The 23,198-nt window shown below is 42.8% G+C and overlaps 1 protein-coding gene and 1 pseudogene across 8 annotated transcripts in view; both read right to left on the bottom strand.

Annotated features, from left to right (window-relative positions):
- The window catches only part of REV1 (REV1 DNA directed polymerase), a 108,610-nt gene that overhangs the window by 11,078 nt on the left and 74,334 nt on the right, over positions 1-23,198 (bottom strand). For 5 of the 8 annotated variants that reach the window (XR_007513582.1, XM_049856542.1, XM_049856541.1 and 2 more), the window contains exons 12-17: positions 21,498-21,617; positions 11,552-11,772; positions 9,348-9,520; positions 2,743-2,845; positions 1,479-1,680; positions 1,066-1,268 (exon numbers count right to left, since the gene is read on the bottom strand). Coding sequence is in view for 6 of the 8 variants with exons in the window: in XM_049856542.1 (XP_049712499.1) it covers positions 1,066-1,268; positions 1,479-1,680; positions 2,743-2,845; positions 9,348-9,520; positions 11,552-11,772; positions 21,498-21,617 (1,022 nt within the window). In the remaining 2 variants the exon portion in view is untranslated. The remainder of the gene's footprint in view (positions 1-1,065; positions 1,269-1,478; positions 1,681-2,742; positions 2,846-9,347; positions 9,521-11,551; positions 11,773-21,497; positions 21,618-23,198) is intronic. The other 3 variants (XR_007513583.1, XM_049856545.1, XM_049856546.1) reach the window with 1 other exon arrangement.
- On the bottom strand, positions 14,018-21,486 carry LOC126060409 (arginase-2, mitochondrial-like; annotated as a pseudogene).

The raw sequence follows: 23,198 nt of genomic DNA, 5'->3' as shown, positions 1-23,198 counted from the left end.
GATAACAGTCTACCACATGTATAGCCCACACAGTCATTCACTGTACCTATTTCCAGGGACACAGAGAACTGCTGGCAAATGTAGGAAAAAGCAGCTCTGCCAGTCTTCAGCTTTACTACTGCTCACCCAAGTGTCTGTCGCACAGAGCACGCACACAATCGCCCCCACGTCTGTCGCACAGAGCACGCACACAATCGCCCCCACATGTCTGTCGCACAGAGCACGCACACGATCGCCCCCACATGTCTGTCGCACAGAGCACGCACACGATCGCCCCCACGTCTGTTGCACAGAGCACGCACACGATCGCCCCCACATGTCTGTTGCACAGAGCACGCACACGATCGCCCCCACATGTCTGTTGCACAGAGCACGCACACGATAGCCCCCACGTCTGTTGCACAGAGCACGCACACGATAGCCCCCACATGTCTGTTGCACAGAGCACGCACACGATCGCCCCCACGTGTCTGTTGCACAGAGCACGCACACGATCGCCCCCACATGTCTGTTGCACAGAGCACGCACACGATAGCCCCCACATGTCTGTTGCACAGAGCACGCACACGATCGCCCCCACATGTCTGTTGCACAGAGCACGCACACGATCGCCCCCACGTCTGTCGCACAGAGCACGCACACGATCGCCCCCACGTCTGTCGCACAGAGCACGCACACGATAGCCCCCACATGTCTGTCGCACAGAGCACGCACACGATCGCCCCCACATGTCTGTCGCACAGAGCACGCACACGATAGCCCCCACATGTCTGTTGCACAGAGCACGCACACGATCGCCCCCACATGTCTGTTGCACAGAGCATGCACACGATCGCCCCCACATGTCTGTTGCACAGAGCATGCACACGATCGCCACTGTTACAGAAAGGAAAAGCAGCTGTGAGAACTGCCTTTTATTCGCGTTTTACAACTTAAAAGCGTTGCAAATCTTCATATCCACCCTTACAGTTAGCCCTTTTCCCCTTTCTTGGTTATACTGATTAAGAAATCTAAAATATCATTCCTACTATAAAACCATTTGTATTTAGAACTATGAAAACATACCTGGGAAGGTGATGGAACCTCTATACTTAGGTTAAGTCTTGATTTCAAGCTGACAGGAGAATGCAGACCATTCCATTTCACTGGAGACTCGGCTTTCCTGGGAACAGGACTGATGGCCGATGTCAGATGGGCAGAAAGAGATGGCACCGAAGTGCCTGTCCTAGAGGAAGATGCTATTTCTAGATCCACAGTGGCCAGAAATACTACAATCAAAACAAAGGAAACACATAAAATAGCCTCTTCAGATCATCTGGGGAAAAGGTTTTCCAAGTACTTTTTAGTACACACAGTGGAAAGAACCAAACTTCATTACTGACTCGTCATAATTAAGAAAGTAAACTTGTTTCTTAAAAATCATAGACCACCATGCCAGACATCTTCGGTCAAAAGGGGCACCGTGCAGACTAACCCACCTTCCTTATGCTCCTCCTCTGTGGACGTCTTAGTTTTCTGAACTTGGAGGAGGTCGACAACAGAGCGTGACCCACCAGAAAAGTGGCCTGGCTGTACCGATGGGCGACCGGCACACGTGGGAGGGGTCTGATGAGTTGGAACCAACTGATTCACAAGAATCCCCACCTGAACCAGAAGAAAGAACGCACGTTTGTAGGAAAACTAAAACGAAAACAAATTCACCTAAGCAAGATTCTTAGCTTATCTGTTACACCACACTGTAGATCCCGTTTCTAGAATAATGGGATAAAGGAAAGCATGTACATAGAGATAGCAGCTTTTATATTTAGTTTATATGGTCTCAAGAGAGTCCGTGAGCAATTATTCATCTCACTGTTCCATAAGACAACTCCACCCAAACGTCCTGCAATCTCTTTACAACCAGAAAATCCTAACAAGTGGAATACTGGATCCACTGGCACTCCAGTCAACCAAGGTCTTAAAGTAGGATTTTTTTAGTTTAAATTGGGGACAGTGTACTTGACAATCCTACTACCATTCTTCTGTTTACAACGTACTCTACAAAAAAAATAGCTGGGGTGTAGGGAAAGTGTGGGTACATTGGAGGTGTCTACAGATAACTTCCTCCCCCCACAAAACCCTATCACAACAGTATTTCAGGGAGAAGTCTGCATCGCAGATGGCTTACTGGCTTTTTAATTCTTCTACAAAACCCACACCGAGCCTAGCCTGCAAAGGTTAATCGTTCACTACGAAAGGAAGTTTGAGGTGCTGCGTTCTTCCTGCCCTCTTCCCTGTCTGTGCAGAGGCACCTTCGTGTGCCTCGGTACACCACCCCCTCCAGAGTATCACTCTGCAGACATGGAAGAATGTCTGAAGAAAAAGGACCTCATGGGCGTACAGATTATTTACAGATTCACACTCCTGAGAGTCCTGTCTGTACGCACAGGGGAGGGCGAACAGGAGGAATAAAATAGTGTGTATAAATAAATTCTCAGTTAGTTTAAAAAAAGAAGGGTACAATAAAGATCCCAGACGTAATTATTACTCTAGGCAGAAAACAAGGGAGATTCTTATCTAAAGTAAAAAGATCAGGTCAAATGAGAAAGGCAAAAGTTTTTCTCCTTCCATACTCCCCGGGCGGTATCACAGGCGCTGAAGACCTTCACGTAAACCCCTGCTGCACTGTGACCATTCTCAGATCTACCCTCAAATGAGAAAAACATTACAGAAAGTCAGCATTTTAAAATTTCACATACTCACCCCTCTCATATCCGATATATTTAGTTTCATTGCATGAAACATGTTTAGTGTAGCCTTCCCGATGATCTTTGCACTGTCTGTTGCCTGGTCAAGAGTGACAGTCCTGTAAATGAGAGAATTATTTTTTTAAAGGAACAAAATCTACACTCCGCATGTACTCACCAGGACCTCATTAGCAGTACAGAAGTGTTTAAAGAGTTATAGAAAGCTTATGGAGAAAGTTACAAAATAGTATAAATGATTATGTACTATATATAATCCTTCAAGGAAGCCAGTAATACGGAATTAATGCCACTGGCACAACAAAAAATAGAAAAACTACACAGAACGTTGGGACTTTCAGGGGAAAAAAGTAAAAATAAGCTGAGAAATTAAAAAAAAAAGACGAATTTCAGTTACCACATATGCAGCTATACGCGTATCACGCGTAACTACACAGAAATGGTCCGTTCTGCTGGATTAGCTATGTGGTGGCCCACTTAGCGTTCAGAAGAGAGCGATGAAGTCCCTGTACTTGGGTTTTGCTTGATCTTTTTACGTTATGTTTACAGCAAAGCCAATGTTTAATTTCAACAAGTCAATGTGCTCATTACAGCTGTACATTTGTCTCAAAGGCGTCATAGATGGAAAAAGAAATACGTGGACAGCAAGGACTCTAAAGCCCGGAGAAAGCAGAACACGTGATTCGGAGGCCTGGAGGAGGCTACTCGGTGTCAGGAGGGCAAGCGCCTGCCCAGCGCTCCTTCAGAGCCTTCTGGGCTCCTGTGGTAGGAACAGCAGCTTCTACCCCAGAGGTTTCCGCAGCCTCTGGTCCACCCGGAGCCCAGAGTCCCCTCGTGGTGGGCGGGCAGACTGACAACACCGAGTACCTGCCCTCCCGACCAAGGAGCCAACAAATAAGCAGACACCTAGTCGGAGACATTACCACACTCACTGTCACCTCAGATAGAGGAATTCCGGCTGGGTTTTAAATATTACACTTACCATATTTACCTTCTTCAGTTACTGGAGGGCATCAGGCATTCATCTATGAAACGTACCCAGTTCCACTTCTCTAAGGGAACCATTTGCAAAATATTTCACTGGTTTGTCACCCAGTAATTACCTTAAACTTATTTCACAAGATAATACTCTACAGAAAAACTTAAAGCAAGATTTTTAGCTCAACATGGTGACTTGAACACGTTTTTATCTTCGTTTCTTTCCAAAACTCCACTAAACTGACTGGAAATGATTCTAAAAGGTATAAACTCTTAAGAGAGAAGTGGGGGAGGAACACGGGTAGAGGAGAAATGTGAACCATGATTTGGGAACACTGAAGGCAAGCCAGTGAATGCTAAGTTACCAAGCTGCCTTCTAAATGCCTCAAGCAAGAACTCATCTTTAGAGACAAGCCAATTTATGCGACAGAACCTCAGAAGAGCTCAGGAGTCAGCGGTGTCAGGTATCTGAAGGGAGGGCCACAGAGGGGGTTGAAAATGTACAAGAAAAACTGATCCAGAAATCCCCTCCCTCTCTTTACAGAAGGCTGCACTGTCGACATAGAGGGGCTACAGCTATCAGGCTTGGCAGAGGGAAGGAGTGAGGGGCCTTACTCGAAAGACCGTAACCCTTTTCCCACCCAGTTACCAGAATGCTCGCTGCCATCCTTGTATCTTCCCACCTACCCCTGGGGCAATTCGACTCTGGGGAAAAACAGACTAGCCTAATAAAAAAGACAGCAGAGCCAACAATTATTTGTGGTATACAGAGACCAGGGCCCTGCAGCCACTCAGCTTACAGCGAAGCCCCCTGGCCTACACGTCCCTAAGAACACAGAGGCTCCAAACAACTTCTGAGCAGGTCACACAGGAACAGCCAGCCAACAGCCTGCACACAAAAGACAGCAGCCAAAACAAACAGGGGAAAAGAGCTCAGAGAAGTAGAGATGACACCAGAACTAGAAGATGATTCAGGAGACTAGATAATATTGCATCTGTGATGTAAGACAAAAGATCCTCCCCCCACCCAAAACAAAGGCTCTCAAATTAGGAATTTAGTACAAATAAAGTATTTAATACTGACCAAGTGCCTGGCCTAATGGCAAAGACCAAAACGTAAAATTCAAAACACCCAAGAGAGAAGATCCAGAAGGTCCCGGAGAGAAAGAACACAGGTCTCCAACAAAGAAGAGGTGATCCTAAGAGCCTCTGCATTTAAAACCTTATATCAGTTGACTATTTCGCATGACAGCAGACGTACCAAACCAAAAAACCAAACCCGTTACCGTCGAGTCGATTCCGACTCATAGCAACACTCTAGGACAGAGTAGAACTGCCCCATAGAGTTTCCAAGGAGCGCCTGGTAGATTTGAACTGCCGGCCCTTGGGTTAGCAGCTTTAGCACTTAACCACTACGCCACCAGCAGACATAGGCTAAGAAAATTTACCTCCACACATTTTTTCTCAAAAAGACATTAGAAGATATGCTTCAATAATTAAGGCAGTAAATGAAAGAGGGAGACCAGGGATCTAATACAGATCACAGAGAAGGGACATTCCAGGACCCCAACTTTGTAGTAGGTCTTAAAACCATTCCGGATTACAGTAGGCCCCAAGAAAAAATATTAAACTGACAGATTATCTGATGTATTCAAATATATTGGAAGGGATTCTAGGAATCGACTCAGTGACAGGCTCACCAAAAAGCAAACAAACCAAACAAGGCGCTTGCTTACTCAGGAATAGGAAGTTCAAAAGGAAAGGCAAGTGAACAGATCACAGTACGTACTACGTGGAGCAGCCATGGGCAGCACAGATGAGGTCGGGATAACGGAGTACCAGGCGGTGATGCGAACAAAAGCTGATGGCCTTCACAGAGGCAAGGCAGGTGTGCACACGGGGAGCGGCACCGGACAATGGAAGGAAGAGAATACACCTCGTCAGCAGCAGAAAGGCAGTAATAACGTGCAAAATGGAAATAAGCTAGAAGCAGTGGCTCACATACCTCTAGAAAGATGAGTGTAAACACTAGAAGAAACCACTACAAAGTGGGGAAGAATGGAACTTGGAGCCCAGGAGGAGGGGTGGAGGGGACCGAAAGCATCATATTTGACCTCAACTATGCAACTGAGTTACTTTCATATTAAATACAATTAAAAACAAAACAAAACATAAAGGAACCCCACGGTGAAAATGTTTTTCCAATGTGGGGAAAAAAACTGCTAGAAGAAAAATTTTCCCAAGTGATAATCAAGCCACAGCTCTCAATCTACTTGTGGCTCTTCAACATACCATTTAAAACCTGTCATTTCTATGAAAGTTATTATGCACTGGAGTCTGTGAACGACATGAATACCATGCAGTTTTTGATTAATGCCGACTACAAGAGATTATGAAATTATGGAATATGGAGTATCACTACTTAAGTCAACCAAACATTTCTTTCTGGAAAGGGCCTAAAAGTAAACATTTTGGGCTTTGCAGTCTCTTTTGCATATTCTTCTTTGTTTATAATCCTTTATGTAAAATCTATTCGTAGCTCACAGGTCATATAAAAACAGGCCACAGGCTGGATCTGGCCATGGAAAGTAGTTTGCCAGCCCCATCAGTACTGGAAATACAAGGTCAGTATGAAGGAACCCTGGTGACGCAGTGGTTAAGTGCTTGGCTGCTAACTGAAAGCTCAGCGATTTGAACCCACCAGCCATTCCGAGGGAGAAAGATGTGGCAGTCTGCTCCCGTAAAGATTACAACCTTGGAAAACCTATGGGGCAACTCTATTCTCTCCTATAAGGTCGCCATGAGTCACAGCTGACTCGGATGCAGTGAGTTTGATTTTGGTTATTATAATCACCAAGCTAGAGCATTTGTTACCAAGTTATAATATCAACAAAATGTTAGGTGTAAGTAAAAGGCTTACAAGTTGGCCCCCATCTTAGTAGCACATATGAAATCATACTTGTTTCTATTAATCATGTGTTCTTTTTGCATCCATCATGTCTCGCTCAGTTAGGATTTAAAGGAACAACAAAACGTACACTTCCTTTCCCGCAACGTTCAGTAATTTTGAACTGTCCTTTATTTATTAAACAGGAGTCCTTACTGTGTTAGAGACAGACGCTGACATACTTATGTAAGAAATGATACGGCACCTGAAGTTTGCTTCAAAATAACTGGGAAGGTGGGGGAAGGACAGCACGGGGCAGCTGTGAAATAAGAGTGATCACTGCTGAAACAAGGGGACAGGCGTTCTTTATACTAGTCCTCCTTATTTTGCACATATTTAGAAAGTTCAACGAAATATTTAAGTTTAGGATAAAAACTGAGCTATTTCCAACTATTACAGCAAGCAGGATGTGTAAGAAAAAGCTGAATGAATATTATCCTTGAAATAGGAGGAGATGATAAAGTATAATTTATACTAATTTTATTAATGCTATAATTGGGTTTCGGGAGTACTTAGATTCTCTAAGAAAGGATTAAACAAAGGCTGATTATCTTATTAAGATTAGACCGAGTAAACCCTTGGGTACTGTTGAGTGCACCAAACGTACCCTACTAAGTAACTACCAGATATTGAAAAACACATACATGGGGGCAAGGTGGGGTGGGGAGGGACCTGGATTACTCCAGTTCTCAAAGGGAAATGATTTAATTTTTTAGATGACCCCTTCCATGTATCTGTTTGAAATTTCGCAGTTCCTCTTTCCACATATGCGCAGGCAAAGAAAAAAAATGGTGAGATTCAGGGTCAATGGATGACAGCAGTTTCAGTTACTGGGCTAGATGAAAAAGACCTTTTTTAGTGGGGGGGTGGTGAGCTTTATATAAACAGTATGATTTAAGACTACAGGAATACATGAAGGGTTATTTAAAAAGTCAATGAAGGTTAGAATTGTTGACAGACTAACTTGGGACAAAAGAACAATTTATTAGCTCCAGGCCTTAAAACAACAGATTATATTCCCAGAAAAGATGCTATAAACTGGACCTAATTTTTCCCATAGAAACTATGTTTAAAAAGATAATTATATTCGTAAGGGCCTAATAACCAACTTACTACAGCAATTACTACACTAATACTGTATTTAACTAACTTACTACAGCAAGGACCACTAAGACTGTATGTAATCAACTTACTACAGCAAGGACCACTAAGACTGTATGTAATCTACTTACTACAGCAAGGACCACTATGACTGTATGTAATCAACTTAACTACAGCAAGGACCACTACGACTGTATGTAATCAACTTAACTACAGCAAGGACCACTACGACTGTATGTAATCAACTTAACTACAGCAAGGACCACTAAGGCTGTATGTAATGAACTTACTACAGCGAGGACCACTAAGACTGTATGTAATCTACTTACTACAGCAAGGACCACTATGACTGTATGTAATCAACTTAACTACAGCAAGGACCACTACGACTGTATGTAATCAACTTAACTACAGCAAGGACCACTACGACTGTATGTAATCAACTTAACTACAGCAAGGACCACTAAGGCTGTATGTAATGAACTTACTACAGCGAGGACCACTAAGACTGTATGTAATCAACTTACTGCAGCGAGGACCACTAAGACTGTATGTAATCAACTTACTACAGCGAGGACCACTAAGACTGTATGTAATCAACTTACTACAGCAAGGACCACTAAGACTGTATGTAATCTACCTACTACAGCAAGGACCACTAAGACTGTATGTAACTATCATTTGAGATACGCATACATCATATTGCCTATTAAAACAGGAAAATGTAACAGTTCAGATAACCATAAATTTATACTTTATAAGTTTTTTTTTAATTTATGATCCCTGCTTTTATGGCGAACAAACGCATTCATGATTAAGCTGGACACCTGCCATGTTTGACAGTAGTCATCACATTGCTCTTAGCAATATCACCATATACACAGATATAATGTATACAGCTGGCATGAGCTAACCCTTAAACCATTCTAATTTCCTTATATGTGGCTTTCAATGTCAAAAGACTCAAATCTTTGGTATGATGGGCAGATGAAGTAAAACACAGTATACTATGTAGCATAAAATGACACACAAATCAAGCCTTTTCATATTGGTCACAAATCTTATGTACAGTTTTTTTTATCAGTGGTCATCACATCATAACAGGGCTTTCAATGATGTCTAGCAGTTTTCAGGGACCACAATGACTAAGTGATTCATAAACAGAAACTACCTGCCCGAATGAACTAGATGTCTCATTCAAATCACTGTTTGCAGTACTATACTGGTGCTTCCCTCAGGGGCAGCTTTACCAAGGCCATAAACTACAACGCTCTCTCCGTCTGCAGGTGCGGCCTACCCCCTTCCTCCGGCCCACGCACTAAAGTCAAAGCTTGGGACCCCAAGGAAAGGCCATGTGGGTGGAACGCACTGGAGGCTGGCCTAGTGTTCTGCTGAGCTCGTGACCAGCTGAACAAGAAGACATTGCCGAAAGCAGCCTGGGACAAGGTCTGGCTCTACAGTATCAGCGACACCAGAGTTCAAAGGCCTTTATGCAAACTTTTCCTTAGTTGTCTTTGCTGCGTATTAGCTGTAACAACCTGCCCTGCAATCCGACCCTCTTTGTAAAACGAGCTTACCTGGTGATGTTATCACAAATTCCATGGCCTCCAAATTTCGCAGGTTCCACCGGGGCCCCCGGCTTTCGCACCATGATCTTCAGAGTCAGACGTTTACCCTTCACGCTGGCAGCTTCAAGCCGCTTTTGAATTTCTTCTGAAAGACTTAAAAGAAAAGCTTCTGCTTCTTTTGGCTATGAAAAGAGAAACATGGAATAACTTCCATGTTAATTTCCTAAATACCTAACTTTTAATACTAAGCATGTCTATTATTTACCATCTTGGTAAACTTCTATTAAAAAATAAACATTCTTTCCTGAATAAACTGAATGCTTCGAAGGCCAGTGTAGCAGCGGCAGGGGTTTGGGGACCATGGTTTCAGGGGACATCTAAGTCAACTGGCATAATAAAATCTATTAAGATAACATTCTGCATCCCACTTTGAAGAGTGGCATCTAGGGTCTTAAACACTAGCAAGCAGTCATCTAAGATACATCAATTGGTCTCAGCCCACCTGGATCAAAGGAGAATGAAGAACACCAAGGACACAAGGTAATTATGACCCCAAGAGACAGAAAGGGCCACATGAACCAGAGACTACATCATCCTGAGACCAGAAGAACTAGATGGTGCCCGGCTACAACCAATGAGTGCACTGACAGAGAACACAACAGAGAACCCCTGAGGGAGGAGGAGAGCAGTGGGATGCAGACCCCAAATTCTCATAAAAAGACCAGACTTAATGGTCTGAGACTGGAAGGACCCAGGTGGTCATGGCCCCCAGACCTTCTGTTGGCCCAGGACAGGAACCATTCCCAAAGCCAACTCTTTAGACATGGATTGGACTGAACAATGGGTTGGAGAGGGATGCTGGTGAGAAATGAGCTTCTTGATCAGGTGGACACTTCAGACTATGTTGGCATCTCCTGCCTGGAGGGGAGATGAGAGGGTAGAGGGGGCTAGAAGCTAGCGAAATGGACACGAAAAGAGAAAGCGGAGGGAGGGGGGCGGGAGGGAGTGGGCTGTCTCATTGGGGGAGAGTAATTGGGAGTATGTAGCAAGGTGTATGTAAGTTTTTACGTGAGAGACTGACTTGATTTGTCAAATTTCACTTAAAGCACAATAAAAATTAAAAAAAAAAAATTCTGGGCAACCAACGTCACAAAACAATATGTGTATCAACTGTTTAATGAGCAACTAATTTGCTCTGTAAGCCATCATCTAAAATACAATAAATAAATAAATATTCTGTATACCCATCTTCCCAGCCAAGCAGAAGTGATGAGTACCTTTAAAAGGAGTTTTTCATTTCTTGCTTTTTTATGCCATCGCTTACCTGTTACAAATTCTGCTGTACTTACGTCATTACAGTAAAGCGTTAATACAATGTGCTTTCTTCAATATCGTACTCTATTCCTACGTATGGAGCTCTGGTGGCTCAGTGGTTAAGGGCTTGGCTGCTAACCAAAAGGCTGGCGGTTTGAATTCACCAGCCGCTCCTTGGGAACCCTATGGGGTAGTTCTACTCTGTTCTATAGGTCCAATTATGAATCAGAATCGACTTGATGGCAGTGGGTTTGGTTTTTATTCCTATGCACCATGCAAGCTCTGTCTCCATCCTTAAGGAAACGGGAACTGCTGAGTTACAAGGACTACGCATGACGGGGAAATGAACAGACTTCCCAGGTTTCAAATCCTCACTGGATATAAAGAAAAACAATGTACTATGCAGCACAAAAAGACACACAAAATCACTTTTTCTGTGTGATATAAATTCCTAGAGACACAGCCAAACCCAAATACATATTCCAAAGGACAATGAAAACTATTCAATCATCTGTGCCACTACCCCTTTTCCATAAGCAAGGACAACTAGAAGTTAGCTGAAACTTACTTTCAACCACAGCTTAAAAAGTATTTCAACACAAAATACATTTCCTGGTCTTTTTTTTCCCCTTCACTAGAAATTAGAATAATTATAATCTAAAATTCTGTAAGACCTGACCCCAAAAGCATGACTATTTCATGCCTTACCCCCAGATCTGGGTTCCTTCAGTCTTACCCTAGGGCTACACCTTACCACACACTGCCTGAAAAGGCCTTCTTCAGGCTTTGAAAACATGGAGAATTTTGACACTTAACCTCAAGCCTCAAGTGTAGTTGGGAAGACAGGATTACGGAAAAGCCTAGACAACATGAGGTAAAATCCTGCAAGAGATCAGCACCTGGGTAAACCTTATTCCATAGTTGATCTCAGCTGAGATAGACTTTCTTTCCTTTTCAGTTCGAACTGGTCGGTCATCCAAACCACGGCAGAACCTATAAAGCATTTGACCTGTTTTGGGACCGAATTCCTTTTGGAGTTTTGCCATGGTCACATGTTGCAAGTCTCCACAGGTTTCAATTCCCAAAGATGTTAACTTGGATTCCATGGAACGTCCAACTCCTAGGAAAGGAGGGTATTCACGGTGGTTTAGTTTTGCAGGTAAACGAATAAAAACAATGTTAGCAATACGCAGTAACTATCATTAACGCAAAAACCTAACTCCCTTAAAAGTGTTGTTAAATGATGTAACCGAAACATTTTAAAGATTTTTTTAGTGCAAAATCATGCTAATTGTGTTATTTCTAGAATCTAGTTCTTAATTTGGATTCACATACAGTAAAGCAGAAACACCTCAAATACGTCTAAAATAAGTTATCAAAAGAATGTGACCTTAATTTCTCAGTATCAAGATTTCTATTTTCCAAAATCAACTAATTAAGTGATGTCCGTTAGTTGCTGTGGAGTCGATTTTGACTCATGACCCCGAGCGGGCAGGGTGACTGACTCACGGCGACCCCGAGCGGGCAGGGTGACTGACTCACGGCGACCCCGAGCGGGCAGGGTGACTGACTCACGGCGACCCCGAGCGGGCAGGGTGACTGACTCACGGCGACCCCGAGCGGGCAGGGTGACTGACTCACGGCGACCCCAAGTGGGCAAAGTAGACCTGTTCCATGGGGTTTTCAAGGCTGTGACCTTTCACAAGCAGGTCACCAGACCTGTCTCCCAAGGCGCCTCTGGATGGGTTTGAACCACCAATCTTTGAGCTAGTAGTCACGCACTTAACCATCTGCACCACCTAGAAACTCCTGATTAAGTAGGAGACTAGTATCTTTAAATGAGTCCTCTAGGATGACCTACAGGCCCAGGGGCAGACTACAGAACGTTATGGACTCTACTATGATTTTGGTGATGACCAAACTTCACAATGGTTTCAGCCACATTTTCTTTGAATGGGAACTAGAACAAGAACTTTTGATACAGAGCCAAACCCAGAAACACAATTTGCTGTCAGACTGGACAAAAGAAGTTTATCAGTGACCTGGAGGTGAAGGTTCCGACACAAACAGACTTGGGGCTGGGGGAAGATTATCTCCCTGAAAAGGCACTAAGCTCCCTGCAGCAGAGCCGGCTATCAGCAGTCCCTACACTCTTACAGGCTCAAGGTTCTCAGCCTCACCCAGAGGACGCTGATGAGTTCTGCTGACCTAGGTTGGGGACTTGGTTTTCCTCTATTTGCCCGAAAAGCTGATAAAAGGTATGCGTATCTAGGAAAGAAGTTCGGATAGGGAAAAACAGTATTTCTTATTAATATGGTCTCCCCATCATCAAATAAGTATTTCCCATCAATGAGAAAAAGACCATGTATGTTTCTGGTCTTCTATAGGGTGACACAGTGGTTAAGAGCTCTGCTGCCAACCAAAAGGTTGGAAGTTAGAATCCACCAGCCATTCCCTGGAGACCCTATGAGGCAGTTCTACTCTGTCCTATAGGGTCACTATAAGTCGAAACTGACTGAACAGCAATGGGTTTTTGGGGTTTTTTTTTGTTTTATCAAGAGAGAGCTCAGAGTTATCTTCTGCTCGTCAGTGTCCTTGTTGGTTCTGGCTCCCATCCTCCTTAGGGTCTTCAGTAACAGAAGACACAGTCCAGTCCAGGGTCTCTAGGGAGAACCTCTGGAAGCAGCAATGTATGACGCAAAGTTAGGAGGTTCCCAACTTCCCTGACCTACAGCCATGGAGGTGGGTGAGAAAAGTCTACCATATCAGCTGCTGTCTCGTCAATTCCGACTCACAGAAATCTCATGTGTGTCAGAGTAGAACGGTGCTCCATAGGGTTTTCAATGGCTGATTTTTTCAGAAGTAGAGACTGCCAGGCCTTTCTTCTGAGGTGCCTCTGGGTGGACTCAAACCTTTAACCTTTTGGTAGCAGCCGAGTGCATTAATTACCTGCACCACCCAGGGACTCCTGTGACAAGTGTAAACCAAGATAATTTATTCCCTAGTCGAAGTTACCCAGAAGATGTTAAGGGTGCTGCTTCCCACTTGTACCACTTTAAAGTCTAAGTTAGAACAAAGGGAAGTAAGGCTACCAGAGAGTCAGCATTAATTAAACCACCCCCCCTTAAAAAAATAACCCTGAGGAATTATCATTCACAAAAAAGTGAAATTCTAAGTAAAACCTATCTGAGTATTTTTCAAGATGGTGGGGAGAGAGACCCAAGGGAATGGACAAATCTCAGACCAGGCTGGCCAAAGGCAGACACTATACACTGCTATCTGTGCTCTGGGAGGGCTTCCTGCCTCTCTTTGTCCTTCCCATTGCTGCCCCGCTCCCCACCCCACCCCACCCTGAGGTGACCATGATGGCTCCCTTACAGACGTGGTAAGCCAAGCTGTTTGTACCGACTTACGCATTTAGCAAGGGGCAATAACAACACTGGAGTGTGTGTGTTTTGGGGGTGGGGAGGGCTTAGAAAAGTCTCCCCATAGTTTTTGAGAGTACCTTGAAGACACTGGAACAAAACTAACACGGAATAGACAAGACAGCAGTGAGTTTTTGGTTTCAGTAAATGCAAAATACAGGACTATATATTAAACATGACCAAATCAACCACACGTAACTTGAACTGCCCCCAAAGGAAGACGAAAAGCTCCTCTCCGCTCATTTGACGGACAGAAACGAAGTAGGGGAGGGAGGCATGGGGAGGCCCTACCTCTAACCCATGGGTACCCAGTTACCTCGGGTGGGGCAGTGGTGGAAAAAGTAAGCTTGGAATCAGCACCAAAATCCCAAGAGGGTTGCTAGCTTACCTTGTAAGCAAACACTTCTGAGCAAAAAGAGCATCTGCTAAAGAAGTAAAGGGGTCTTGAGGCCCAAATCTAGACACTAGAAACATGAAGAAGCGTGAATGAAGACGCACTAGCTGTTAGAACAGAGTCTCCCGGAAGGAAGGAAAACAACGATGTGGGAGCTCCATACCCAGCACATGGGCCAAAGACTGGGTATCTGTCCCTGAAGGGGAATTATTAGTCCAGATTCAAAGTGGCAGTAATAGCCTCTCCCTGGTACCCGGCACCTTGCTGTCTGAGAGACACAGAGGAGTAAAGTCTCAGAGTTAAAGCTGCCATCATCTCCATGAGTGTTGTCAAAAGAGTTTTCTGTGATGGTGGAGATGCTCTGTATCTGTGCTGTCCGCTGCTCCAAACATTGGCCATGTGTGGCTACCAAGCACTTGATATGTGCCCAGTGCAACTAAGGATTTTATTTAACTTAACTTTAAATTTTACTAGCCAAGTCTGACTAGTAGCTACCCCACCGGGACAGTGTAGTTCATTTCTTTTTTTTTTAACCAAGGTAATAAATACTGTTTATAACTTCTTTAAATTTACATGGTCCTCCAACATACTAACATCGTATGAATTTCAAACAAAACAAAAATACATTTACAGTAGTATTACTGGTCACTAAAATGGAGAGGGGAAATCAATGACGGGAATTCACAAATGTTTTCATCAAGGCGATACTGACCTAGCCAACCATTTAGTACCTGCCTCCTCCAAGTGCTCTGAATCTCTGGAATGCCCATCGTGAAACACCTCTCAGCGCACAGTAATTCAGAAATTCTCATGGGTTCTTTGCTTTCCGATTTATCTGATGAACTGGGGGTAGAAGTGGGTCCTGGACAATATGCTCTCCTTCTTTTATCTGGCCCAGTCACATCCACTGCCCAGCCAGCTGTGGCCTCTGGCCCTTCTCTGAAGTGGCCAAGTGAAGATTGACTTCAGCAAGACCCAGGGCTGACAGCACTGCAGCGTGTTTCCTCAGAAACATACATGCCTTCTCCACAGGTCAGCTCCCTACAACAGGGTCTCCTGTGGCTGGAGCCAGGGCAGGGTCAAATGGATCAACACCAAAACTCAGATGGCCTGGACTTTGTCTTTGGACAAACAGCAGATGGATGGTCTGTCCCATGACCTTCTAAATACCACACTGATCAATGTCCCTCATGGAAAGATACCGGATATCACAGTTCTTTAAAATAAAATGCCCAGGAGGGTGACGTCTCTTAGACCAATATATACAATATCTGAGGAAGAGACACAAAGTCTGATTCAGGGCAACTCCAAGAGTTGTGGTACCTTGTCCTGTAGTTCTCTGAGGGGGAGTCGAACCAGCTGTTCATGGAGATTTCCTGATGAAGTGTTCAGGGGTCAGCATGGGCATCAACCAGGTGACACGAAGGTCCGGGCAGTGCCAGATGTAGCCACTAATGGTATCGATTGCCAGGCTGTGGTCTCCTTCCACCACGACATGGCTGTAACCACCAGACACAGCCCTACTACCTCAAGCAGTTCCTGGCTGGCAAGGCCCACTGAATGTGGACTCACTGTGAGGTTGCTGGAGAAGTCATCTTTGGGAACTGGAGTAAAACTCAAATCTTTGGTCTTTTAGGTGGCAGCCCAAATTAGAGGGCCTTTTCATCAAGCCAACTTCTCTTACAGCGGCTGGACTGCTTTCCATTTTCACTGTATACCCTTTCTGAGGAGGCCGCAGAAACCAGTCAGCTCTCTGCCCCCTGCCCGCATCCCATAGAGAGCACCCTCCACCCCTTCCCTGCCTCCCCATCATCTGTAGGAAAACCAGGACACGACAGATGTTTACAAGCTTCATGTCCATGGTGGTTCTCCGAGGGTAAAGACATAATGAGATGACAGACTGGCTGCACAAGCTGTGCTGAGCGTAGCTTGAACAAGATGCAAACCAAACCTGTCGCCATCGAGCCGATTCCAACTCAAAACAGTGACACTACAGGACAGAGTAGAACTGCTTCCAAGGAGCAGCCAAGTTCTTAACCACTGCACCAGCAGGGCTGCATCCTTAAATTAGAGACACAGGCATAAGGTGAAAGGCTTTGCAAAGATTCAAAGAATACGTAGAAACAGCTATTATTGAGATAATAACAACAACCCTTTCTTTCATTAAAGAAAGATTTCATTAAGTAATTTGTTAGTTTAACATATGATCATTATTCTGTGGAGTTCCCGAAAAAAAAAAAAAAAAGTAATGTGTTTTCCTTCTTTTGTAGCTACTGTAACTGTTTAGTATTGTGCTAGGCACATCATGTGTTGACAAACACGGGTGAAAAGAGAGGTTGTGGAGGGGGAAGGGAAGAGGAGAGAAGGGAGGATTAACAGTGAGTTTCTTCTGGTTATCAGCTAGAGAGCAAATGTCCTCAAAGCATCATCCCTAAGATGTTAGCAGGTACTACAGACTCACCATTGAATATCTTTGGGAAATTAGTCATTTTTAACAGGTAAGTAGGTGTCTTCATTGCAGGAGTTATCAGAACCTTTACTGCGTGGGGCCCTCCACTAGGGATGCTCACGCATCCGTGGAATTCCATGGAACGCACTTTGGAAAAGAAAGGACGGCAATGCCATCTTCAGGACAGAGATAACCATGGAGATGGCTGACGTGCATACTTGAAATGTTCTAAACCAGTAAGATTAAGAATTTGGAAATTTTATAAAAGTCAATAGTTTAAATAAATGAAAATCACATGAACAATTTTGGGTGGAAGACTACCTGGTTTTGAAGGAGAGAAGAGGCTGACTTAGAAGAAGATGGCTTTAACAACAAAAAGGCAAACAACCCAATTAAAAAATTGGCAAAACATATGGACAGGCACTTCATCAAAGAGGACATTCAGGCAGCCGACAAGCTTGAGAAGATGTTCATGATCATGAGCCGTTAAAACCAAACCAAACCCATTGGCGTTGAGTTCTGACTCCTAGTGACCCTATAGGACAGAGTGGAGCCCTGGTGGCACAGTGCTTAAGAGCTAGGGCTGCTAATCAAAAGCTTTGCAGTTTGAATCCACCAGCCACTCCTTGGAAATCATATGGGATGGTTCTACTCTGTCCTATAGAGCTGCTATGAGTTGGAATCAATGGCAACGGGACTTTTTTTCATAGGACTGAGGAGAACTACCCTATAAGGTTTCCAAAGAGCAGCTGGTGGATTTGAACTGCTGACCTACTGGTTAGCAGCCAAGCTCTTAACCACTGTGACACCAGGGCTCTCATTAGCCATTAAAACCCACTGCCATCAAGTCAATTCCAACTCCTAGTGACCCTATAGGACAAAGCAGAAAGCCCCATGGGGTTTCCAAGGAGGGCCTGGGGGATTCGAACTGCCAACCTTTTGTATAGCAGCCATAGCTCTTACCACTAAACCACCAGGGTTTCATCAGACAGCTGGAAATCAAAACTACAATGAGATATCATCTCAGTCCTGCTACAATGGCACAGATTAAAAAAAAAACAGAAAACAACAAATGCTGGTGAGAATGTGGGGAGATAAGAACCCTTACGTACTGCTGGTGAGAATGTAAAATGGTACAACCACTATGCAAAATGGTATAACGTTTCCTCAAAAAAAAAAAAAAAAAAAACTAGGAAGAGAACTATCTTATGATCCAGTAATCCCACTCCTGGGTGTATACCTAGGAGACCTAACAGAAGCGACACGACCAGACACCGGCACACCTATGTTCACTGCAGCACTATTCGTAATAGCAAAAAGGTGGAACAAACCTGAACGATCATCAACAGATGAGCGGATAAATAAAGTGTGGTACGATGGAGTACGTCACAGCTGTAAAGAATACTGATGAGTTCATGATCAGCGGATGAATCTCGAGGACATTATGCTGAGTGAAATAAGCCAATCACAAAAGGACAAATACTGTCTGATCTCGCTTTTATAAAAAAGACGAGAATAGGTATATATACAGAAATCAACATTCGTTGGTGTTACCAGGGATGGGGGTGCAGGGGGAAGAGGAGGGGAATCACTCTCTAGATAAGAGACACTTGTTATTTGTGGTGATGGGAAAGGTAATACTGAATACAGGTGAAGTGTGCACAACCTGCCCAAGGTAAATGATGACACTAAGAAGTACACAAGAGTAAGTGATGTTTTTGGTAAATGCTGTTAACATACACAATTGTGCAACAGCAATAACAACCAAATATATGTGTGTGGTTACACATGTAAATATGTATGCACATACTTTTTTTTTTTTATGTGTATAGGAAGGCATGTGTGTATACATGTGTGTAACTGTAGGGAGTATGTGTGTACTGCACATAACAGTCACATATATAATAAAGCACATGAGGAGGCATAGTTAGATACTTCCTAGATATAAACACCTAGTGAGATTGGTTTACTGGGTTTGAAGGCTTAGAACCATAGTCTTGGGGAACAACTCGGTCAACTGGCATAACGTAGTTTATCATTTTTTTGTTCTACATCCTACTTTGGTGAGTAGTGTCTGGGGTCTTAAAAGGTTACAAGCAGCCATCTACGACAGAACTATTGGTCTCTACTTGTCTGGAGCAAAGGAGAAAGAAGGAAACCAAAGACTCAAAGAAGCAACTAGTCTATAAGACTAATAGTCTTCATGAACCATGGCTTCATCTACCAAGACCAGAAGAGCTAGATGGTGCCCAGCTGCCAATAACAATTATTCTGATCAGGGATACAGTAGATCATCTCGGATAGAATGGAAGAGAAATGTAGAACGAAACTCAAATTTTTAAAAAAGGCCAGACTTACTGGATTGACCGAAGACTAGCAGGACCCTCGAGACTACTGCCCTGAGATACCCTTTAAACTCTGAATTGAAACCACTTCTCGAGGTCTCTTTTCGGCTAAATAATAGACTGGCTCATAAAATAAACAGCATCACCCATGAGTACTGTGCTCCTGTGAAAAAGTCACTGATATGGGGCCAAATGGCCAACAGTTACCCTAGCAAAGATAAGAAGGTAAGGGGAGGCAAAGAAACTAGATTAAAGGAAATGGAACGAGAACAGAAATGAGAATGTTGACACATTGTGAAAAATGTAACCAATGTCATCGAACAATATGTAAAGAAATTGTTAAATGGGAACCCTAATTTGCAATGTAAGCTTTTACCAAAAACACAATGAAATACTATTTAAAAGAAAATAAAAAAGAAGGTGGTGGCTTGGCAGAGGAAGTCAATATGGCTACCTCAATCTTTCAGGCAGGGCTCCCGGGTGATACAACAGTGAGCGTGCTCAGCTGCTAACCAAAAGGCTGGGGGCCCAAGCCCTCCCAGAGATTCCTCGTGAGAGAGACCCAGTCATCTACTGGTGAGAAGTCAGCCCCTGAAAACCCTGTGGAACACAGACCTATCCTGACGCACACAAGGTTGCCGCGAGTTGGAACCGACAGCGACTGGTCTGTTACCGTTCAGGCATCCCTGAGGCAATTCCAAGCTGTGCTTAGGAGCTCAGCCGGGACACGTAATCTCACACTTGCCCTTCAACAAATAAAGGCTCCCCGGCCAGGAAGCAAATGAAAGCGAACAGTTAAAATACGAGGTCAGGGAACTAAAAATTCTCTATTTCTAAAAAAAAAAAAACAAAAAGCAAAATCAATGGATTTAAAGATTGCTAGCACAAGAAACCTGAAGCCATATTTCACGTACACCTTTAAATATAGTTTCCTTCTATAAAACGGAAATAAAATTTGGTATTAAAATTGTTTAAACTGTGTTGTCTAATAAGGTGACTTGCTAATTTGATTTTATGAATTATTCAAATTAAACCTCAAATTGTCACATTAAACACTTAGTTCTGATACTACTACATTATGTTTTAAACTTTTTTTTTTTAAACTAGTGATTCAGGAAGCTTTAGAACCATCCCAACATAAAATGCCATTTGGGTCATTTAATAATTTACAGCCTTACAAGACAAATTCCTAAGCTCAGATCTACTCTTTTTATTAGGCCTAGTTTTTAAGAATATGAATCTAAACATATCACTAAATCTATTTTTAACAAACAAGTGAATTAAAAAACTTTCATTATCAATGTTCTGTCTTGAACTTTCTCCACCACAAATAGAAGGAAGCTTTGCAAAGCCAACATCATCTGCTTGATAACAAATTTGAGAGGATTATCTGAAAATAATATCAAGAATTACTATTTGGCTTAGAGAAATTTCTTAAAAATAGATACTTACCATAAAAAGGAAGTTAAAACATTGAGTACTTTGTGAAATAAACTCTCCTACACACACACACAAAAATCTTAGATGTATACAAGGCCCCCAAATGATCAACCATTTGTCAGTTACAATTAATTATAATTCGATGATTTCTCTACGGAAAAGAGTTTTAGATATTAAATTATTTTATCTTTTTTAGTTAGCCACATAGCAACTAAACAAAAAGATAAAATAACATTCTGCCTCTTGGGCAAGAATGGTGTAGGTGAAGTTTTATTTCAAAATCTAGAGTTAACAAAAACAAAACACTTCCATCTTTAGATTTTATTTTTTGTAACACAGCTCATACATTTTCTACTTCTAAAACTATTTGTTCAGAAAACTTACTGCTATTAGTACTGCAGGCTGGTTTTACAAATAGAATGGAGTCTCCAAAACTTGGTCTTTGGCCTAGAAGTACACCATTGCAATTACGGGTTATTTAAAAGACCAAAAGGCAATTTCATCGTATTCCCTTTTCAAAATGTCTTAGAGTTCCTTGACCTTGCTACTTGAGAAATACTTAAAGTAAAACCCATGAAAAGTCAAATGAAAACAGAACACTGAAGTCCTGATAAATCGAGGTGCTACTCATGGAGGAATTGTTAGGTCTGATTTTCATGGCGTTCAAAAGTAGCTTAAAAAATTTTTTTTTGTTTAAATTCATGTTTGGGAAAAGGGAGATATATTAGAAAACTATAAAAAACACTAGTAAACGTCTAAAAGAAATAAAACTTCAAAAGGATTTGTGTTTACCTGGTAGGTTAATAACTAGCTGGCCTCTGATAAAATCATCAACCTCTTCTGGCTTTAAGTGGTACTGCCCGTCTGGCTTTGCTTTTCTAGTTGCCATTCTAGCCAGAAGAATATTAGATCCTAGAAAGTTAAAAAAAAAAAAAAAAAAAAAAGTGGTTCAAGAAATATTCACCACAATATTTTCTTAATTTCCTAACAAAGACAACTAGACAAGTTACCTATCAAATTTCTAAAACAATTTCCATTATTTCCAACACTATATATAACACTGGCAGACTTTTGTTACACACTACAGGTCGTAACAAGCATCAAGCACTATTGCTGGAAAGAGGGGACAGAGGCTTCTCTTTGTTCTAAAACCGGTGCCATTTCTCTGTCTCCCACCCAGACGAAGGAGTCGAGAAAGCAGTCCTGACCGTAAGATTGGGGGTGGACAGGAATTCGGGGAATAATCAGAAATTTTCCCTTGCTAGATAGGGAAATGAGGCTAAAGGAATGCTATCAGATTGGGAAAAACAAGGCCCAAAGAACCAAAAGTCTCACCATACCATCAGAGCATGTGTGACGGAAACTGAAAGCATGAGAGCCTTAAAAAGAAAGATGGGAGCTGATAGTCAGGTCCAAGGTGTGGATATGAACTAGAGAGCTAAAGCAGAGCAGAAGGAAGGGTTCTGGGAACTGAGAAGGTGCCAGAGATTAGCAAAGCTAGGATGTTAAGTGAGCCTCTATGTAGACTGAGAATCTCCAGAACTTAGGGAAGACTTACATAAAGGGCATGTCTTGGTTTTATCAAAGACTTGTGAACATGTAAGAATGTGTTCATATTATCACTTGTAAATTAAACACAACTACAAACAAGTTAAAACTCTGACTGACCCTGGTAAGTCTAAATGAATACCGAAGAACTACGGACCAGCAGCAGGGAGTAAACAGGCAGGCCACCTAGTACCTGGTGGGATGCTGAAAATTTCAGAGGAAGAAGAGTTTTTTTGAAGAGTAATGGTTGGAAGCGACAATGCAAGCTAAGAGAAAGGTAATTTTCAAGCCTGAGGCACACAGAGAATGGAAGGGACAGACTGGCTCCCCTTGGGAGAATGGCAAGAGAAGTGATAGCTTGAGGAAAGGACAGGGTCAGGTACTGGGTAGGTTCAAAGAGGAGGAGGAGCAAGGAAGAGTCAAGAAAGGAAGGATAAATGGTACAGCTGAAGAAAGCCTGGAGAGAGGATAGATAAGGGGTGGGGCAAGATTGGAAAATCCCTGAGAACGCTCATCAATCAGGCTAACACCCAGAATTGAGAGAATGAAGACAGGACTGGTTAAGCGTTCCAAAAAGCTGAAGTTCAGAGAATAGCTGATATACAAGTTAACAGAAAATTAACTTCTTATCTCATACCACCACACAGCTTTAAATATGGCTTTTGTTCACTTTGAAAAAAATATTGCTTACAAATACTGGATTCATTTCTCCCCATTTCTGAAGAACAAATAAGAATTATGCCAGCTTGTTTATTCCAAAGGTATCACCAACTATGTATCTGAATTTCCAACATCTTTATCTCATGTTCTGCACATCTGTGGGTAATGCTAACAACTGTTTCAGGAGGGAAAGGCCTATGCAGCATGCAGCAAACTAGTAAAATGAAAAAACTAAAAACCACTCCCTAAAACGAAGTGATATCCAAGGATTCCAAAGCCACACTT

This window comes from Elephas maximus, chromosome 17, assembly GCF_024166365.1.
Source record: "Elephas maximus indicus isolate mEleMax1 chromosome 17, mEleMax1 primary haplotype, whole genome shotgun sequence".
Classification (NCBI taxonomy): domain Eukaryota; kingdom Metazoa; phylum Chordata; class Mammalia; order Proboscidea; family Elephantidae; genus Elephas; species Elephas maximus.
This window is presented reverse-complemented; position numbering and strand designations above follow the sequence as displayed.